Source organism: Stegastes partitus, unplaced genomic scaffold, assembly GCF_000690725.1.
Source record: "Stegastes partitus isolate 25-593 unplaced genomic scaffold, Stegastes_partitus-1.0.2 Scaffold54, whole genome shotgun sequence".
NCBI classification, from domain to species: Eukaryota; Metazoa; Chordata; class Actinopteri; family Pomacentridae; genus Stegastes; species Stegastes partitus.
In genome coordinates, this window is record NW_007577785.1 from 705,223 (window position 1) to 726,347 (window position 21,125).

Genomic DNA, 21,125 nt, shown 5'->3' on the forward strand with positions numbered 1-21,125 from the left:
TGAAGCGCTATGAGATGACTTGTTGTTGTAAATATGCGCTATACAAATAAAATTGAATTGAATTGAATTGAATCTGGAGGAATCACACACCGCAGCTACGAATCAGTAAAATGTTCATCCCCCAATCACAATGTCTCTTGTTCACTATCAGTTTGACCTGTCGTACTGCTGTTAATAGGAAGTTACTTTCACTGATGTCTGTCAGTAATGTTTTCTGTTACTGGGTTCATGATCAGAGTCGTCTTGACTGCAGTGACAGTGTTCCTGCAAAAACAAACAAAAAAAAAAGTGATGGGGGATTGTTTTGGTGGAACATCCGCACGCAGGGATGCGAAAGCTGTAATTACCAACCAAGCAGGCCTGCCTTCTTGCACGATCCAAATCTTCGACAAAAATTTCCGTTTTCAACTGCTCGGAGGTGGTGGTTGTTTTTGTTTCCTGTGGTGTAGGGCATTTTGAAAATGGATACATGCAGATATCGAAGGAGGAGAAAACAGCATGAAACGTGCAGCAAAAATGGTAGACTTCTACACAAAGCCTACATCCGGTAAGTCACACTAATCTAACATTAGACTTGAACATGAATATTTCTCCTGCGGCGACTCTCGTGTTCACCAGGCCTGTTCAGTTTGTGTATGTGTTTTTATGTGTATGTGCAGTCCTCTGCAAGAGCTCGAGGCGCTTTCGATGTTTAGATTGTTATCCATCATGGGACAGCCTACCTGCCAAATACCATGAAAAACTGTGCAAGTGTTCCATGGAGAAATGTTGATGCATACTGAATTGTTTAAAACTAGAATTAACATTAAATGAACCCTTTTTGCTTCATTTCATTTCTGTTGTCAGTTGTGAATCACTAGAGGTCATTTGTATTGTACACAATCCACCATTTATTTTATTTAATCCTAATTTGACCTTCAATGGATTAAAAAAACTACTACTACTGTAATTCTAGTCCCACTACAGACTATTAAATGCCTGTTTTACCCGAGCATGTTCAAAGAGAGTGGTTACCTCTAAAGCACATTTGTTACATCTTTCCAAAGCCATCACTTGTATTGCTGTTTTGTCTCTTTAAGGTTTTTTTTGTTTGTTTGTTTTGGGGGTTTTTTGCTGAAAGCCAACAACACACGAAATATCACCTGTTTTTATGCTATCTGAAACGAGACAAAAACAGGGCCATGGCATACAGCTACTAAAGGCACTGGGTATTCACCTCTGGATTAATTAGGCTGTTGCCTTGAATCACTGTAAACATGTTTAATGTTCATCTATCCAAATGAGATCTCAGCAGCTTTGAAAACGCCTAATGACTCACTATACTTCAAGGTATAGTCAAACTCTGATTTATGCTGTCATAATTAATCATGTAAAAAGCCTCAATATAGGGCAAAGATGGTGAAGTGATCATGGTGACTGTCAAAGGGTTCTTCTTGTGTAGCCTAAATAACAGAGAACATTCAGTTGGCCTTAGCTGCTTAACAGAAAGCAGTTCCATTAAAAAGGAAAAATAAAACAGCAGAAATTCATTAACTCTTAAATGCTGAACAGCTGGTAATGGGTAATAGTAGGCTAAAGAAAAATAATAATGTTTGAATAGAAGTTGAAAGAGAATGTTATTAACATGACACATATGTATGTAGATAACCGATATGCTATGAGGACTTACTACAACACAGCTTCTTTAAAGATTACAAAAATAAGAGAACTTGATAAAGTGGTACACAAACAGACAAGAAACTCAAAGACAGGTGGTAAGAAAAGAGTCTCTTACACTAGAGAGAACAACTGTTTCTCTCTTTCTTGCAAGTTTAAGTTGTGACCAACAACATTATCATAAAGAACTTGAACAAAAATTACCATAAGTCTAGTGGGAGTCATAACTTTCTTTTTTTTTTTTTTTCTTCCCCCCCCCTTGATAGATTTGAAAAGCAATTTACAGGCAAAATTGATTGATCTTTACTGCACTTTGCAGGCCCAATTATCATAGGTCCTTTTTGCAGAGTCAATAAAAGGAACTGAGCCTTCCATAAGTTGTTACAACCTGAAATCAGAAAACATAATCTGTCTTAAAGTAATGTACAATCCATGTTGTAAATGTTAAAATGCATTAAACTGGGAAGCCAAGAAAATTTCTACCTAAGATAAAGAGCGACTATACTTAGTGTTCTTATGGTATCCCAAATGTTTCCAACAATGTACAAACTCAGAGAAATCTGTAATTTCAGACAGTGCTGGGATTCAATTCACCACAGCTACAGTAGCAGTGTAGGTCTAAAGTTAAGGTCAGAATTAACATGACATGGTTCATATTAATTGCAGGTATATCATTAGAATTAAACGACATACCATGAATATATGTGACTAAATATAACATGAAGGAAATTTGAATTGATCACCTGATCAATGAACACAATTTCTTCCAGTCATGTCAGACAGATTTTCATCAGTGGTGAAGACAATAATGACAATGATCCACTGCGACTATTTCCTTTGTTACTGTTTTGACTGAGACAGAATTACAGAATCAGCATTTAAGTTCTACATTACTTTTTTAACCCATCTACCCTAATAAATAGGCTGTCTCCTGCGCGGAATGAGTAATGCTTCTCTACAAATGCTCTGATACACTGCAAACGCAACATTAGAAACGTTAGAGGGACATCCTCTCAGTTTTCTCTCCCCAGGCAAAATGGTTCATTTTTATCATTTAGGACGCAACATTTGTATTGCTGTCACTACTATTTTTCTATTTTTATTTCGCTACCAATCAATCTATTAAGTATTTTATTGAATAAATACTCCTCCAAAAAAGTAAAATGACTATTTCATCAGTTAGTTTTATTGTGACAAACTGTGCATTCTTGTACAATTCAGCACAGTGTAAAATGTAAACAAAGGTTTATATTAAGTGCAAAATTGAAAATTTAAACTGGAAAGTTATGACCAAAAAAAATTATATAAAAAGATGGCTTATTATTTAGGTCAGCAGTGAAATGCCAAAAGAAAGTTTCAAATAAACTCCCTTACCAAAATGAAAGAAAAATGAGTGAGTATATTAGACAAAGCTTGCAGCAGCTAAAGCAATTCCTTTTTTCCTCATTGTGCAGCTGTTCTGAGGTAGTAGCTTCAAATTCTATCAAAGTTCAGCTGAATTCACAGCGCAGCCTTTTTTTGAACTCCTACGTATAATTAGTTTATTAAACAAGGTTGCAGTTATAGAGGATTTCAACTGTGCAGAACAATAGCTTGAAAGTTGGTGCTGGCTAACATTTAGTCTCAGTGGGCTGCGATTCAATCACTATAGTTTACTTGTTCTGTTGTAAAATATGTAAATGGGGACTGCTGAATAGGGAATTCAACGCATTTTCAGCATGGACATCATCGATTATGTTTGTAGCAGAAGAGCAAAGACTTGGCACCAGAGTACGGTCGTCAGTGCGGTTGCATTTAATTTTCTTCTCTCAGAAATGTTCACTCAAAAGTAAAAGCACTCATCAACACCTCAATTGATGTTTTGCCAAAAAATAAAAATAGAGAACAAAAGATGAGCCTTAAGGATATAACAACTGTGAATATAATGTCAGCTTATTCAAATAAATTTGTTTTGCTCCTCCAAATAAAAGTTCTTGTCAACAAACTCTCCTCAAACTTTGAAAACATAAAAATATATATATATAATATATACTATATTTCCATTTATGCTTGATTGAGTTGAGGTCTGCTGAAAACATGGCCTCATAACTAACTGCTCCCAGTCACGATCCAAACTCAGCAGTTTGTGTACCGGGTGGCAGGAATTCCATCGGAAAACTACAGCAAGAGGCACAAACATCACGGAAGAATAAGGAAGTTTCAGGAGATATATATGAATATTTAATGAGGAAAACTGAGTGAGTACTGTTTCACAGTGTGTCCTTTTTAATGTTTAATGCTGATCCAGATGCCGCTGCTCTTAAGTGAGATGAAACATGATGCTACACGGCTGTGTTAATAAGAAGACAAGCCCACACGCACGTATGCACAGGAGTTCACTCGATGACACACAGCAGCGGTAGCAACTGGGTCCGACAGCACAACCAACCAGTCGAGCTGCTTCTACAACTTCCACTGGGACTGGAAGAAACGGCGAGGAAAAACAACTGAGAGAATAGATTCAAATCATGCGAAAGGTTTGAGTTTAGTCAAATGCTTCATGCTTTTGTTTGCCAAACTAAAATGCATTACCCATGAGCAGTAACAAATCAGGCAGCCGGCACACTGCAGAGCAGGAGTGTGTTTGCGTGCCCCCTCATATGATGGGTAGTGTGTTTCTTGATCATTGTAAAACAGAAATCATTGTGTGGATGTTTGTTGCTCTGGGTCATTACCTTACCAGAAAAGCACAATTGTCTGCTAGTGGACATCCTTCCTTTGTCCTCCCCAGAGAACACCTGTTTGACTGTCTACCTGTTTGCTATTTGGATCTGCCTCCATTATTCAGCGACTTAACGGTAGGGAGCGAAGGTGCACTGGTGTGTAGGGGGGTCTTGTGTGCCATGAGAGGAGCAGCATAGAGTTGTGACAGGTAGATAACACCTGAATGAATAATTCAAATTGGCGTAAGCTAGCTGAAGCAGTGACAAGACAAGAAAGAAAACACAAGATATGTGAATAAATCATCAGTGAAGGGACTAATAGACCAAGCATCAGGGAGGACAAAAGTGATAACATCTCGTTCTGCCTCCTGCTCTGGCTTTATTCATTCCAACAACCTTGTACATGAATATTCCAGATCTTACCAGCCATACTAAAGTGTGAAGATGTAGCTGTGCGGTGCTTTTTTTGTTTGTTTTTGTTTTTTTTATAATCCAGCATTACCACCAGAAAGACTTACACCAACCCACCATAAGACAAAACAACATGACAACCTCATTCAGCAAGGGCTGCTGGCTGCTAACTGGTAGTGTGAAAAGCATGTGTAGCACTACACGTGTTGTGTACTCAGACAGTGTTGAGCCATATTCAAATATTACTGTTTATCAGTCCTCCATTTATCTGATATTGAGAGTAGTGCTGTGGTAATCCTAGTATTATTTTTGCCTCATATCTTCCACCAGTATTTTCAAAATCACACTGGTATAGCTTTGGAATAGGGAACTTCTGCATTCTACTTCATTTAGCGTCCAGAAGACCTCCATGAATGCTTTCATCCCTGGAACCACAACATTATTTGTGGCCACAGTACCACAGTCATGAGCTGGAGCTTTAAGACGGAGGAGAAAATGAAATGGAGAAGAAAAAGCAGCTGCCAGGTAGAAACAGATTGTACAGAATTAAAGAAGAGTTTGGAAAATGTTTTTAAAAGTAAGATTCTGTGAAAGTAAAGCTCATTGAAACAACAAGGAAATAAGTAATAATAGGGCTAAGTCATATATTACGCACAAATGTTCAATTGTGAGAAAGCATCTGCCACGGGATGACTAACCAAGTCTTCTCAGAATACTAATGCAGCAGTCTGTGAGATGAACATTAAATGAATAAGTATAATAAAAGGTAGGGAGAGTCTTACCTGTTCTTTGTGAGCCAAAAGTAAAAGCAACTCTGTTCAGCAATTCAGGTTTTGCGTACTGATTCTCATCAGCCAGCACCCAGAAACAGCCCTCTGACATTTCCTGGGGGCGAATCTGAAAACACAAATCAAGAGTTCAAAATTTTTAGTTATCATAAGATTCAAACTGTTAAGGTTATATAGATATATATGGGGGGAAAAAAAACTTCACTTTAAATCTACAAAAGAAACACATAACACAGAAAGAAAGGGTGGCAACACAAAATGTGCAAAAAATAAAATGGAAAGCTGGTGATAAATATGTTAATTAATTTGAATTGCTTTCAACATTAATATACAATGAAGTATTGGCATTGCTGGAAAAATAAAGTAGGAATCAGATGAGTTTTTAACCAGTGAAGCCAACTATAACTACAAAACAAAAGGTCAAGTGTTGTGAGAAAATAACAAAAGATATTTTAAAAAGTAAACAAATTTGTACTGAGGACACTTTTAATTTAAATAAATGTCCACTGAGGATTTGTTTTCAAACTAAGGCCCACTTTTTCTCTGCACATTTACCTAAAGGTCATCACTGCCAGCAATCAGCTCAAACAAGGGAAACTGTAGCCAATACACATTTTTGTACATATTGTTTTATGGACTCAATGGACCAAAATCAGGCAAAAGTGCTTGCTAATTATTGGTCTTCTAGTCATACTGGAGGCGGCTGAAATGAGACACTAACAGGATGCCTGCACGGCCCTGTAACTGCTAGATGTCTAAGCGGACAACCAGTGGCAAAGACACAGTACAGTAGTTATTAAGAAAGTGACAAACAAGTAGTGTGACAAAGTATTGCTCAGTTGTTTACGGGCAACAGTTGGAAGTTTGCAGTCTTTTTACTGAAGAAGTTTGAGAAAACAGCTTTGTCCCAAACATAACCATATGTGGAGGGGTCTCCCACAGCTGTACATAAGACAGGTCTTCTTCATGTCATACTAAAAGGTTCGCTTCGAATTCCAAACATATGGTTTAGTTTGTTGAACACCTGTACTGCTATAAATCCCAGATTGAATTATTAATCAAACCACAAACTAACACTCACTTGTGGTATGAACTAATATTGCTCAGCAGAGAACAACATCTGTAGCGGTACCACAGAGGCTGCTCTGACAATAGCATCTGATCATCTGTTATTTTCAATTATTACTGGCTTGGCACAAATGTAGAAAAGTTGTTGTTTAATTCTTTGAAAAACATCTGTACTGTTCAGGTGCTGCCAAAATACATCAGGAACAAAGTAGAGAGCTGAGAATAAAGGGCCACTATAAATACATGGCCTAAATTTTAAGTTTCTTGTCAAAAAGTTCTAGTACAAAACAATGCGGCACAGTGGAAAAACATGTCTTTTTATACGGTACATCACTTAATATAGAAATCTGTAAAATGACTGGTTATGAGAAGCAATTTTGGAGGTATATTACACTGCATTTGTTTTATATCATGTCATCTCTGTGTACAAAAGCAGGGGTGGATAAATATTAGAAACACCGTGCAATGTCTTACTTTGGACCAGTTGAGGCGCTTTATGGAGGTCTGAGGCTTGAATTCCTTCTTTGGCCTGAGGCCATAAGGCAGAGCGCGGTGGGTGGGAGAGCCGAGACCACCTCCAAACCCTGGGGGAGGTGGCGGGGGGGCACCGAATGGAGGAGGCATCCCAGGTGGTGGAGGAGGCGCAGCAGGGCAGCCGGGTAATGGAGGCGGCGGAGGGGGAGGAGGGGGAGCTGGCACCCCAGGTGGTGGACCAGGGGCTGGAGGCCCAGGTGGGAATGCTGAGGAAGATAATGCCTGTCCAGCCTGGGCAGAGGTCAGAGCCACAGGTACGGCCCCAAACTGAAAAGGCAGGTAGAGGAAATCACGTATGTGGGGAAGTGCACATAAAACACAAAAAAAGAAATAAAAAAACAAAAACAAAAACAAAAAAAACAAGCATGTTATTCAAAATGTGACTGCTGAGGTTTTCCTCTCCAGACACTAAACAATTACTTCATGACACCAAATGGCAGCCTACAATCAAAGAAATGATCTTGTAACAACAGCATTGCCAGTTAAATGCTGAAGATGCCATGTTGACTGCCTTGGAGCGAGACACTTAAAGATAAAGCTGATGTTATTTTTTTATTAGCAAATCTCAATCACCAAATCTTAATGCCTGTTGCTTAAGGCTTAATGCCAGAATTTCACTTACAAATTCAAAATCCTAAAGTGTTGCAGTTTATTTTTTGTTGTGGTCTCTTCAGGGATTTTATTTATAATAAAAAGATAAGACCAACTGCTTTGCTTAAGTTCAAAATGTCACAAACAAGTAGGTACATGTACTGTGAAACCTACATTAAAGGAAATTATATAAATTTACTTAAAATCTATCTGGACTTAGTTTTGATATGAAATTATTACTGGACACAGGCAAATTTCAACTTTCCTATCACTGCAGTATCAATTCTTTCATGTTCCTTTATGTGGGCAGTATTAAAAGCCACTTCTATACAAATTTAATTCTGGAAGGAAATAAATTATCTGCATTCAAGGTCCTTGACCAAAAATTGCATTTTTAAAATGTCTATAAAGCTACCCAGGCTCAGTTTTTCAAAATTAATTTAAAGGTCAAATAATATTTTTCAGTAGCTTTCTTTGTTTTTTGTTTTTCTAGTTTTCACAAATGGTATTAAATTCTTCTTATTTACCTCATCAGCAGATTGCTTTCATGCTTGATTCAAGTGAATATTACTACACAGAACATTTTGCTTGTTTCTGGTGGGGAATATTTACAGTGTGGGGAGCCGTGGTAAATAAAACCTTTCTGTAAAAAATAAATAAATAAACAAATAAAACAATAAACAGTGGATTCACGTGTCAAGGAAAACAAAGAAAAATGACTTAGACAGAAACAAATGGGAGTAGACCAACTAAAGCAACTGCCAAGTGGGTAGCACACAGTATGCTTTCCTGTCTAATACCATTGTGCTATGGATAACGGAGGCGTGTTCTCTCAACCATCCAGCAAAGGCCAAATGCTCATAAACAGTCCAGATTCTGTTCAGAATGTATCCACGATGATTTGTTTTTTCCAAAGCTAAAAATCAAATGTTATAACCAGGCCTACAAGCTTTGTAAATTGTATCATACAGAGCAAATGGCTTATTGATCCCTGCACCAGTTTTAGATTAAAGACACACACTAAAGGTCAGCTGTGGGCCCTTACTCTGCCACCGCCTCTATAGGGAAGAACACCTTTGCTGAATTAACAAGTGTGCATGCGAGTGTGTTGGTGAGAATAAGACTGACATGCCTGACAAAGACAGAGACAAAGTGGGTGTGTATGTACCTGCACTGCTAAATGTACCATCACAATTCAAACCAAGGTAGTATTTGAGTATTCATTCTGTGTTTGCTCTCTCAAATTGAAAAATTATCGGGAAAATAAAAAGGAAGTTCTTTTCCCCTCTCTGAGTGTGTAGTTATCTTGCAATGCCAGAGTGTGGGAGCAACTCTCTAGAGTGCTTTTTTTTTTTTGGTGGTGGAATGTGGGGTTGAAGAGAGCCCCAGTAGTGAAGCTGAAGGGGTTGTCAGAATAAATTGCTTTTAGAACAATTTCCTCTTATGGGATAGAGATCAGAGAATTAGAAATGGCCAACATGGAGGACCGGTCAGTGTTCTCATTAGACTTAGTGTCAGCCAGCCAGTAGAGCAGCCTCCACGTCAAACGAAACTGCAGGCTCCAGTGGATAAAGCCCCTCCCCACTCGATCCTGCTCCCCCAAAATAACAAGAACGTCTCATAATGAAAAGGAAAAGAAAGTTGAATTGCTATTCTTTTTGCGATTTAGAGGGTTTTGTTGAGTAATCAAATCACAGTGTTTTCTTACATGTCACAACCCATACAGAATAAAAAAGTAATTTATACAAGTTGACAATGAAAACGTAGATAAACTGGAAGGATCATATACCTGGGACCTGAAGGCCTGTAGCTCTGCTTGGAGTTCAGCTATTTTTTCTTCACACTTCACTAGCTGAGCTTGTGCCTCCTGTCTGCTTAGAAACTCCTCATCAAACTAAAAGAAAGAAACACATGTCCACATTATTCAAACAAGAACGCACTCATATTAAAATCATGCAACTAGAAATTAAAATAAGCACTGCATGTTAAAGTGTAAGAGATTATTTAATTAACATTAATTTTACCTTGATTGCTCTCATTTACTGACTCAATTTCAACCTTTTGTCAGTGAGCCCTAATCAGGATCTATAACCTGCTGTTAACCTGGACTTTACCTGCTGACAGAAACCAACTCATTTGATCTCAAGTATTATGCAAACGTGCATATGAGAAGTGTTTTGTTTTTTTCTTAACCTTATAGCAAGTCACATCTGTCAACATGTATATATATATTTTTTAATCTGATCATTAAAACTTGACCTAAATATAACAGCTCAAGCTAGAGAAGACATTAAAAACTAAACAGAAATCATCAATTTTTGGTGCAAGATGTTATGAAAAGAACAAGTTTCACTGTTAACACGCTGAAAAATCTAGGGCACATGTATAATACAACTGTTACTGACATTTTCTTTTTTCTTTTTTTTTTACGTTGCATTACAAAAAGGTCTGGTTTCCCTGACTGTAAGGAATCAGAACAATTTAGGATCAGGAGCATAGCATGATTTGTTATTTGATTGATGATTTGTTATATTATGTAATGCTCACTTTTTTTTTAAAAAAGTATTTTAATTGACATTTTCTGCTAATTCATTTCTCTAAATTTACAGTAATTCTTTATGTTTATGGTCTTGGGTTACTTTAATAGAAACCCTGAGGATTTGGCAGTGTTAGCTGTGCTTCACAAAAGTTAGGTTTTATTAACAGATGTTACTTTTTACAGTAAATTGTTATAAATGCTAGCATGTCACGGTTTTGTGTTATTCCAGTGGTGTAGCGGATATACAGTGGAATGAAAATCTAAGTTGATTTTTAGTCAATACTTGCCTTCTGTGCCAGTTCCGAAGCTCTTTGTTCGTACTCATCTGTTCTAGCTTTCTCCACACAAACCTCTGAAGACAGAAAAAAACTGAGTTTTTAATGAATTATCAATGCTTTGTTGAAAAATCTTTAATGTAAATAAACTACCAGGAATGTGAAACTTGCCTAAGAGGTGGCTGAAGTCGACATCTAGACGCTTGCGGTAACTGAAGTCGGGATCAGTGCCACTACGATGGAGCACAATTTGAGAAACGCACTCCTCGACGATCTTAAAGTACTGGGGCCTGGGAGTCAAGATAAGTGGGACAAAAAAAGTCAAGAAAGACACTGAGAAAAAGACAAAGGGGCGTCTTTTTGTGCCAGCGTAACAACCTCTGCAAGCAGCACTCCTAATATTAAGTGTTTTCTTGACCTTCAGATTTATTTTGTCCTGCTGTAAAGTAAATTAACCATTTTAATTATTCACTCGCCGTTCAGTAGATGCATTTAAATCACCTCTAAAAAATTATGCACAGCCATCCACTGTGTTTACCTTACATCACCTGCAAATGACACCCGGCCACTACAAAGCAACATAGCAACAGACACAGCAACAAAGTGAAATAGAGTTCTACAAACATCCGGTCAGTTATGCAGAAGACATCATATCACAGCAGCTGTGTGTCATCGCTTCCTTTTAACTGTCCTTTATAACAAAACTCGCATTGTTTTCATTTTATTAATGAAATGGTGAAAGTGATACTGTGTCATGTTTTGCAGTATTATCTGACCATTTACAAACTTAGATGCAGTGCAATTATCACTGAAACAGGGTCCGACTGATGTGGTCATCTAAACGGCTTCGACAACTTTTTTAAAGTAGTATGCTACAAGTTAAATAGAAAAAAAATCACACCGCCTGTTTCTGGCTGCAGACTTGTGGTGTTGTGTTTTTATGTTATGTCAATTTGCACCGTTTAGACAGCAATATAATTCCCAGAAGAGGTGCTTTACATTTGTTGAGTAGCTGCAATGCTTTCCTGTGATTGGTAAAGCTGTAACACAAAGTTTATGTTCTACTTCATTCAGCCTTCATTCTTGGAATAGTAATATTACCAACATGAGGCGCATGCTAATTTTACACAAGTTGAACTCCTTTTTTTCCTCTTCAGAACAACTAAACTTACAAGCAGCCACTGATATACCTTATACTTACAGCACAATATAAGCACTGTTTTGATGTTGCTGAACAATGGGGAATACACACCATCCTATTAGCAGTTGCTGAATAATTGCAGTTCAGTTGTGTCATATTGCTGTGTTGAACACACTAATCACAGAATAACCGAGGGCGAGCCTCAATAAGCGAAAGGAAAAATTATACTACAACAACAGATGACATGCAACGCTGGGAGCCACAGTGCTATTGCAAGTTAAAGAGAAAGTGTCTGTTTGATCTGCTCATTATCTTACAACAATGCCACTGAGAGGCCTAATCCCTTCTACACCAAATCATTAACTAATACTTTGATACTTACAAACGGTGATTAATTTGGGACATTGGATTCCACCTCTTCCTAAAATGATGCTGGGATTGGATCTGATAGTGTGTACCATGTCTATGACTTTGAGGATGAGCTGCGTCATAGTCTGAATGCAGACAAAAATATTAACAGTGGAATAAGGGTATGTGTTATTATTCTGTGATTTTGAGACCCATGGCCAAAAAAAAAAAAAAAGAAACCTCTTGTTCCTCGGTTGTTTGTCAGAGCTGCTGTTTCTGTGGTGAGGAGCAAAAACAAACGACCCATGGCAAAAAAAAAAAAAAAAGGGTTCTATATATCCTTGACGTCAAGCATTCCAAGAGTACAATAACTACAAATTACTGCACCAGTCAGTTCTAAGATATGCAGTGCATTAAAAGGATCACATTTAGACATGATGCCTGATGTGCTCCTGGTGAAAATGAATGATGTCTAGAGCATGAAAGACCTGCCTGGGCAAACCTGGTGCAGGTATTATGAAGAAAAAATTTAGGCCAAGAAGAATTTGAAGAAATAGTTGGTGCTAAAGCAGATGGCACAAGGAAAATATCCACTGAACTAAATTTCTTTTACAACCATCCCATTTTTATGTAAAAATTATAGGGTATGTTCTAGTGATCTGACATTATGGAAAAAAAAAACACAGGGAGACCAAAAAGAGGAAAGAGGACATGAAAATAAAGAAACATCACAATGCTTTTCTTATAGTGTAGAAATAGTTAGTCCTAATTGTTTAAATAATAATAAGGATTAGTCATTTTTTCTCTCATCCTTCATTTTCAATGTCATCCTCTCACTATTTGTCCTTAAAATATCTTCTCCCAAAGCCGTACAAAACACATTTAATAGAGCTTCAACTTTTGCAATAAAAACACCTTCATTGTCCCAGTATCTTATCGCCCCGCAGAGCTGTGCTCAACTTGAATTTTGTTCTTTTCACATGTTTTTCATCATAAAATAGGGTGCATACATTTTCAATTTTGTGTGCAGCAACAGCTTTGTTCTCTTGAATAGAAATGTATCCCCCCTTCTTCTCTCAATCTCTTGGTGTGCATGTCTATGTAATTACACAAGTGTCAAAAAGCACAGCAATTTATGGCATATACAATCACATGTAGAGTACAGGCATCAGCTCAAGACACAAGCAGAAATCAAAGTAACATAGAAACATAGCAGAGAAGATTAAAAAAAAAAAAAGCTAGGGTCATGCTATGCGTAGTCCAACATAATGGTCTGGCTGCAGCTCACTACAAGTCTGCTCTAGGAGAAAATAAAATGCTCTGATTTGTTTGCATTTCTTTAAAACAATCACAGTCGTCGTGGGCGAAGCGAAGCGAAGGATTCTTTGTTGCTTCCTTTAAAATAGTGACGGGTGGAATTGTTGTGGTGTTGTTTGCATGCAGGGAGACAAGCACTGTGAATAAACGGGATAATCCACCCAAAAGAAGAAAAAAAAAAAAAAAACAGCAGGGCTGCCCTAGCGTATTCTAAATCCTCACCAAAACTTAAAATTAAAAAAAAATAATGTCAGTGAGTCAGACTACTTGTAAAAAGAGAAGCAGAGTTGCTAATGCTGATTAACGATGATCTCCAATCATCCATCCATCAATTATCTCTACACCGCTTAATCCTCATTAGGGTTGCGGTGGGGCTGGAGCCTATGTCAGCCGACTTAGGGTGAAGGCAGGAGACACCCTGGACAGGTCAACACCAGTCTATTGCAGGGCCACACTTAGAGACAGACAACCAAGCACACTCACATTCACACCTACGGACAATTTAGAATCACCAATTAACCTCAACATGTTTTTGGACTGTGTGGGAGGAAGCCAGAGAGCCCAGAGAGAACCCACAGGGAGAACATGAAAACTCCACGCAGAAAGATCCCAAGTGTCCTCACCGGGACGCGAACCGGCGACCTTCTTGCTGCAAGGCAACAGTGCTAACCACCGAGCCACCTTGCAGCCCAAAATCTGCATTTGGTAAACTGTTTCCTTTTTTTTTTGCACTTCTCTTACTGTTGATCTTTAAATGGCAAAAAAATAAAATAAAAAATGATACCACTCTACACATTTGCTCTACATATGGTGATGGAAGGCTTGCCAGGCCTTTGGTACTCAGTTACAGTTTCTAAGCTATAATGGGACACTATGATTCCGTTTTTGATGTAGGGGTTATGGAACGGTCAGCTGACTGAACTGCTACAGCAATAAATTCTTCAGATAGACTGTATAATGTGATATTGAATTCATGCAGAAAACGTAACTTATATCATGTTTAACTCTCACTGTAATCTATGTGGTTCAACAGGTTATCTTTTACAGGAAAAATAGAGAAGATTATGTAGTCAAGACACAGTTAGTGAGACGTGAACATCGGGCAGCAATATGTGTTTTTGTGTGGACATTGAACATGCCTTATAAAGTTACCAAACATACTGCACTGACTGTGGCAGTCACTGAAGCACCCGTGTTAACATTTCATAATGATTCCAGATGAACGTTAATCACACAGAACTAGAGCAGAGTAACAGACAGGTGTTGTTTTTGGGTGGGTGAAAAAACTGCAGGTGATGCATTTCGTATTCTTCAGATAAAAGCTCCATCTTTTGATCAAGCTAAGGTTTAAGTCACACCCAACTGTGCGCGAACCAACATAAAATAAGCCTTTGAAAAGTACCATTAATAGGCGATGAGAAATGCTCTGGAGCCATGGTTGCTGTAGATGGCTTGGAGATGAAAGAGAAAGCATTCTCTTTGTTAACCAATGTCATTGAGAGGGTTTAAGGCAGAAGGAGTTATACCCCCACAAAACATAAGCTCTTCACCACAGTACATCATTAACAGGGTTCAAAAGGGCTTAGACCTTTGCATGTGTGGGCAAATTTATGTCAGTCATTATTATTGTCACATGGACCAGAAGTTACAGCACAATACTCCTCTGACTGAATCAAACACCTCCACTCTACAAAGAAAATAATCAATTTCATGAATAGAGCTGATTAAAAAAAAAGATAGTCCAGAGAGCCAAAGTCATAGTCATATAGAGGCAATGAAGGTGCATGAGGGAAGAGAAAAATGAATAAAATAAACAAGTAAAATGAGAAGTGAAAATCTGCTTGCTTCAATGCACTTCATATTATAAATGTTCAGTGTGCAGTGGTGATTTTTACCTGACTAAGTAGTCATTCCGTATAAGCATCAGGTGCTGCAGTATAGAGAGGAAATAGGGCTCTGCACTGCTGTCCTTCACCATACTCTGCACAATACTGAACACATCCCCTGCATCAGTGCAGAGAGTCAAGGACTCATACGTTAACGGAAGCATTGCATTATCACATCAAAAAAGAGGTAACTGGAAAATAATAAATAAATAAAAGAATTACGTATTTCTATTTTAACTTTTACCTAGACTGGATATCATTCTGATTCTGATTACCATTTCCAACCTACATTAGGCACATTTACAAGAAACAGACACTGAAATAGACTTTTGATTTTTGCATGCTTCTGTTTACAGTGATGAGAAGGATATTCCAGTTCACTCTTGATATCTTCCAGCCTATGAGAGAACTCTATCATGTCCTCTTCTTTGTGCTCTTCAAACACCTTCAGCTGAATGTCAAGGGCCTCGTTCCTGATGGTTATTAGTTGCTAAGGATAGACCAAGGTGGAAAAAGAACAAAAGATAAAACAGATGCAAAGAGATCAAGAATTAAGCAAACTAAATTAGACAAAAAGGTTCGAAACCCTCTATGACATTCACACCAAAAGGAAAGCATTTAAGGTCAAGTGAAGGCAAGGAGCTTATTGTAAGCCCCAGTATTCATCAAGATATAAAGGTGTATATCCTTTAATATATTTGTTTCCTTGGCAGCAACAGCAACATTGTTTACAACAGATAAACATGTTAGGTAGATATAAAAGCCAGTAGGTTGATTATTAGCAGAGACACTAGAAACTTTATTGGTTTCTGGCTGCTGCACAGACAGAGGACGTGCAAGCTCTTCTTTGTGTTTCATAAATTATTCGCTGGAGCAAATCGACAATATTTCACTGAAGTGGACAACTCATTTAAATATTAATACAAGGTGAGAGTAAGTTTGTATTGTGTGTGTGTGCGCGTGTGTGTGTGGTCATCTTTTGCTTACCGGCAATATCTCTTTCAGGCCACAGCGCATAAATTCATTTCTAATGTGCAGCCTGAAGTCCAGCTCATCAGGAGATGTTACCAGCGCATTGATGAGCTGCATGCATGCCACCTGCAACATGGAGGGTAAACAGAACAAAGGGAAAGAGAGGAAAGGAAAGAGAGAAGTGAGAGAGCGAACCAAAGAAAGAGATGACAGACGTCTTCTTCCAGAAGTTGATGAAAAGCAAGCTGGCATGCATTCTAAATGAGTTATGTCCCTTGGAAGCAAAAGACCATAACTAATGCATGTCTATTTTCTCCAGTCACCAACTGGGGAGGGGTGATTTTAATATTAATGCAACAACTGCAGACCCATACACACAAAACTGTCAATTTAAGGGCAAACTCGCTCTTTTGGAAGCTGTTTTTCAATCCCCCATGAGTTCGGTTTACTACACGGGGACCGCTGCATCCTGTGACTCTTCAACTCACTGGGCAAACACAAACAGAAAAATCAATTATTGATCAGTAAAGCAATCCACTCATGTGTGAAAAGAGGGTATGGCTATGCTAGATATTCAGATGCCTTAAGGATCATAGTCAATTTGGTAGCACAGGCTTACATGTTTCAACCCTGAATAATGAAAGACCTTTGTCTTAATTGTGCAACTACACTATGCTCATTACTAGGACTGGATTTTTAAAAAAAAAGATTTGTGAATTGAATTGAGATCTTTATTTGAATGTTCCAACATTGATTCCTTAAATCCTGACACTGATAATTTGAAGTAAAAAACTTATATAGATGATAACTGGATACACCTGGATGATAAGCTGATTCTGGGCATCTTGTTATTGTAAATATCGCATCAACAAGAAAGTGACTGAAAAACCAACCAGTACACACTGATCTTAACTCTGCATGTGCTTGCTGATGAAGATTTTGAGTGAACATTGTTGTGATTTATCACTAAAGTGGGTGTCTCCACTAAATTGAAGCATCTGGTACTGCCAGTCCATGTGTTGTAGCATGTGATAGCTGTTATTTTTCAAAGTATGTATAATGATGTTGCCATTGCACGTTGTGGAGTTCTTTCAGTATTCTTGCTCCACATGTGGACTTAAAAATAGGCATGTTTTAGTCTTTCTACATTCACCCAAGAAAAAAGTTAATAAACAGTGTTTAGACTATCATATGCACTTTAACACTTCTATTTTCACATAAACAGCAGTGTTACTCACATGGGGAAAGAGGCAAAACTGGAGGCTGAAGGCTAAATTCTGAGAAGTTCTTTGATATTTATTTGATGCAACTGAATAATCAAATTAAAACAAATAAATTCTGGACATTGTGAGTCAAAATTAATCAGGATATTCCTCCCCTGCATCTGTCTTATTCATTTATTCAACATCACATAGTAAAAGTAGAGCAACAGCTTATAGACTGCATCCAGTTTTCACAGAAAACAAAACAAAAAAAAACTATAAAACATTCATAACAAAACAACATTTTATAAGACCAGAGAATATACAGGTATTTAAGTGATTCCTGACTGGCTGTGATATGTTGAAGTGGCGAAGTCTACAGCCATTCTGTATGGCTTTCAGTGGAATCTGAGGGAAACAAAAAGGTGTCAGTGACTGTAAATGTACTTTACACTCACTTGTAATTGAACGGAGCGATCTCGTAGTCCTTGTACAATGGGACTGAACCTCTCAATGGCTCGCCATTCCCCTGCTGTGGTGATGGCTTCAAGGACCTTCTCCAGACTAAATGAGAACATGAAATGCATGAGCAAACAGCTGAGAAAGAAATGAAGTAATGCATTCTTTTATAGGGATTTCACCCATAAGCGCTCTTTCTTTCTATACTGTATCCAAGGTTCCTTGGAGTGAGTGAGTGACATTAGTACTTAGAGAAAAAAGGTATTACAGGCATATCTTTGTCTTACTGCTCTGTCAAGCTTTGTATGTTTTACCACATTTTACAATTCACCACAGTTGGCCTTTTACCTAAACTGATAATAAAAAAAAACATGATGTTATTCTCTGGACAGTCATTTTAAGCACAGCTTGAGAAAAGAGACACTTTCCCTTTTGTAAAAGGAGAAAAAAAAATGTAGCATTAAAAAACCAGTTGCTTGTTTTGGCATTTTTTAGAAGTGTAACTTTTTATTAGTGAGTAGACATGGAAACAGAGATCACATCTGTCAGCTCAGATTTTGACTTTAGTGCTATTTATTTTGGAACAATCCTTGAATGGATTAAAAAATAATTTAAGAAACCTATATTTTTCTGTTAAGTTTCAGACTCCCGCACACTGTCTAACTTGAAGAGATATATTTATCATCCAGGCGTTCCAATGTTAGACCTTCATCAGGCAAATAGGTGTTAGACAGTGTGCTGGAGTCTGACGGAAACTTTTGGTTATACTCGTCCTTCTCCTACGCACCTGTCTCATGAAAGACATGTGTGAAGAGTTTCTTTGGTTTAGACTTTTTCATTCAAACATGCCACTAGAAAGTGAGAAGAGTATTGAAAAGACTGGAAGTCTTATTTAAATCTGAACTTTAACAATCTTAACTTCCTACTGTACAAAAGCCAACAGAACCAATTTCAAGGTAACAAAGGAAAACAAAGACCCCTTTCTCCCCAAAACCACTGTGGCTTTGCAGGATTCAAAACCATGGCCCATAAAGACCTATCAGGATAATGACGGACAAACAGACCCTTTTATATTTTACATGATGTCAAGTATTTCACTTTACCTCAGGTTACCCTTGGTCAGTTCACTTTTGTGTTAAAAAAAACCTAATGTAAAAGTAGCGAGCCATAGATGTGGTGACAGAATGAAAGACATACGTGTTCTCTTCGCCCACAATGCAGATGGCTGACAGCAGCTTCACCACGTCAGTCATCATGGCAGACTGGGAGGGATCGATGGCTCTTGCCAATAAAGCAAGACTCTTCTCCTCGCCCAGAATTCGATCCAAACCATACTGCAACAAAAAAAAAAAGAAGAAAGCATGATTACCCACATATTCTGTAATGTGGTGCATTTGCAAGAACAAACATACACTGTCACATTAAACATTTAAATGGAAATGCATTACCAAGGAATACAAGATAGAGTCATGCGCTATACATTTACCTGTTCTCCAAATATGTCTCAATGATCAAATGTTTGGCTGCAGCATATTTAGGCGATTTTAGTTCCTTCTATCATGCATTATATAGAACATACAATGAAAATTAGGGGTCTAGCTCAATGTATTGAACTCGGCCACTAAATAATGTGATTAAGGAGCAAAACCGTAATCTAACATTTTAAGAATCAATGTGCATGTGATTTTATTTCATATTTTTATTCTATGTAGTATAAAAATTGAACAGAGAAAAAACAATCTCGCAAAAAACACCATTATAAAAATTATTACTGCATTTATGCTTGTCAAAACTGGAATATGGTAACAATTTGGTACAATGAAGACCAGTGTCGACAACATTCAGAATAGTAACTGTTGTTGAACAGTGAGAATTTGGGCTAATATAGTGTTTGTTGTTCATTTCTACAGAGGAAATCAATTCAAATTGAAATGTCTGATTTAGTTTTAAAAAGAAAATGCTTTGGTATAAATAATACATCCAAATGGACTCCCTCTGTTACTGGCAATCAAAGAGGCTTTTATTTTACCAAACGATGGAGTCAGAAAATGATGGTTTCTTTTTACTCTTGGTGTTAGATTGGAAAAACAGTTTAAAAAGTGCTTTGTAGGTGTGCTAGTAAAACCAAGCACAACTGAGGAATCTAATCATGTGTTTTTTTGTTTTTTTTTTTTGGCTTCATACATTTCAAGAAGGCATTTAACCAAGCTTTGTGGCATTCAGATAATGTCCTTGGATTTGAAAAGCTCAATACAAATAGCTAAATTGTATGCTTACTTTGTGGAAAATGTCACATTTTTGTTGATTTTCTGTCATATTTCTGACTTGTTTTTTTTTTTGTAAAAGGCACATTTCCCTATCTTGAGTTTGGCTTCATGCATAAATGGCCTATACAATCCAAAGCTTCACAGAATGTACTTCATGACAAGAACACACTTCTAATGTACTGTGCCTTCTTCCAGAAAACATCAGTGGCTGCTGAATTTCCAGTAAAAAAAAAAAACAACAACAAAACAAAAAAAAATCAACTGTGTAATTTCTCTGCTGCTGTGATGATCCAAAAGGAATCAGAATCAGACAGGACACCAAACTTAAACTAGATAGAGGGGTAGGGTGGTATTCAGAAAACTATTTTTGTGATTTTAATAAACAAATGAAGCCTTTTGGATTATTTTAAGATCAGAATGCAATAAGGAAAGATCATAATAAAACATACATTTTATACAATGTATTCATTTTTTTATTTGTTCATCCAACTGCAGTAATAATAATTAAAACAGTTTATCAATTAGTTATCAAAATGGTTAGATAATTAGAAATAACAAAGTAATCTTGATTAGGAAGTCCAATTCAATTGGCAAAACTTTTAGTTAGCTACAGCCTTAGTCAGAACCAGTCCTGAATTCCCCGGAGCAGAATTCTGCCAAGAGACCCTTCTCGCTGATCCGTGAGCCCCGTAAACCATATTACACTGCCACACAGTCACACCTGGCAACCCCTCAGTCCCACTACAGTCCTCCCTCCTTTCCAACAACTTGCTCCATGTGTCAGACTGAGAATAAGTAGATAACAATACCAGTATTAATTCTATCACCTACATTGGCCTGTTTAAACTGACTCCCGAGGATTGAGTTTTACACATTTAAAATAATATTTATACTATAGCTTGGATGAATACTTGAATTTTATTACTGAGATGTGCATTCATTTTACCCAGTATGCCCAACTTCCACATA

The 21,125-nt window shown here is 37.5% G+C and overlaps 1 protein-coding gene across 1 annotated transcript in view; it reads right to left on the reverse strand.

Moving 5' to 3' along the window:
• Window positions 1-21,125, reverse strand: part of LOC103352841 (protein diaphanous homolog 3) — a 162,140-nt gene that overhangs the window by 112,331 nt on the left and 28,684 nt on the right. Inside the window, exons 8-17 of the mRNA XM_008275520.1 lie at window positions 19,087-19,223; window positions 17,889-17,994; window positions 16,244-16,354; window positions 15,628-15,746; window positions 15,266-15,382; window positions 10,736-10,854; window positions 10,577-10,641; window positions 9,540-9,644; window positions 7,100-7,426; window positions 5,552-5,666 (exon numbers count right to left, since the gene is read on the reverse strand). Coding sequence (XP_008273742.1) covers window positions 5,552-5,666; window positions 7,100-7,426; window positions 9,540-9,644; window positions 10,577-10,641; window positions 10,736-10,854; window positions 15,266-15,382; window positions 15,628-15,746; window positions 16,244-16,354; window positions 17,889-17,994; window positions 19,087-19,223 — 1,321 coding nt within the window. The remainder of the gene's footprint in view (window positions 1-5,551; window positions 5,667-7,099; window positions 7,427-9,539; window positions 9,645-10,576; window positions 10,642-10,735; window positions 10,855-15,265; window positions 15,383-15,627; window positions 15,747-16,243; window positions 16,355-17,888; window positions 17,995-19,086; window positions 19,224-21,125) is intronic.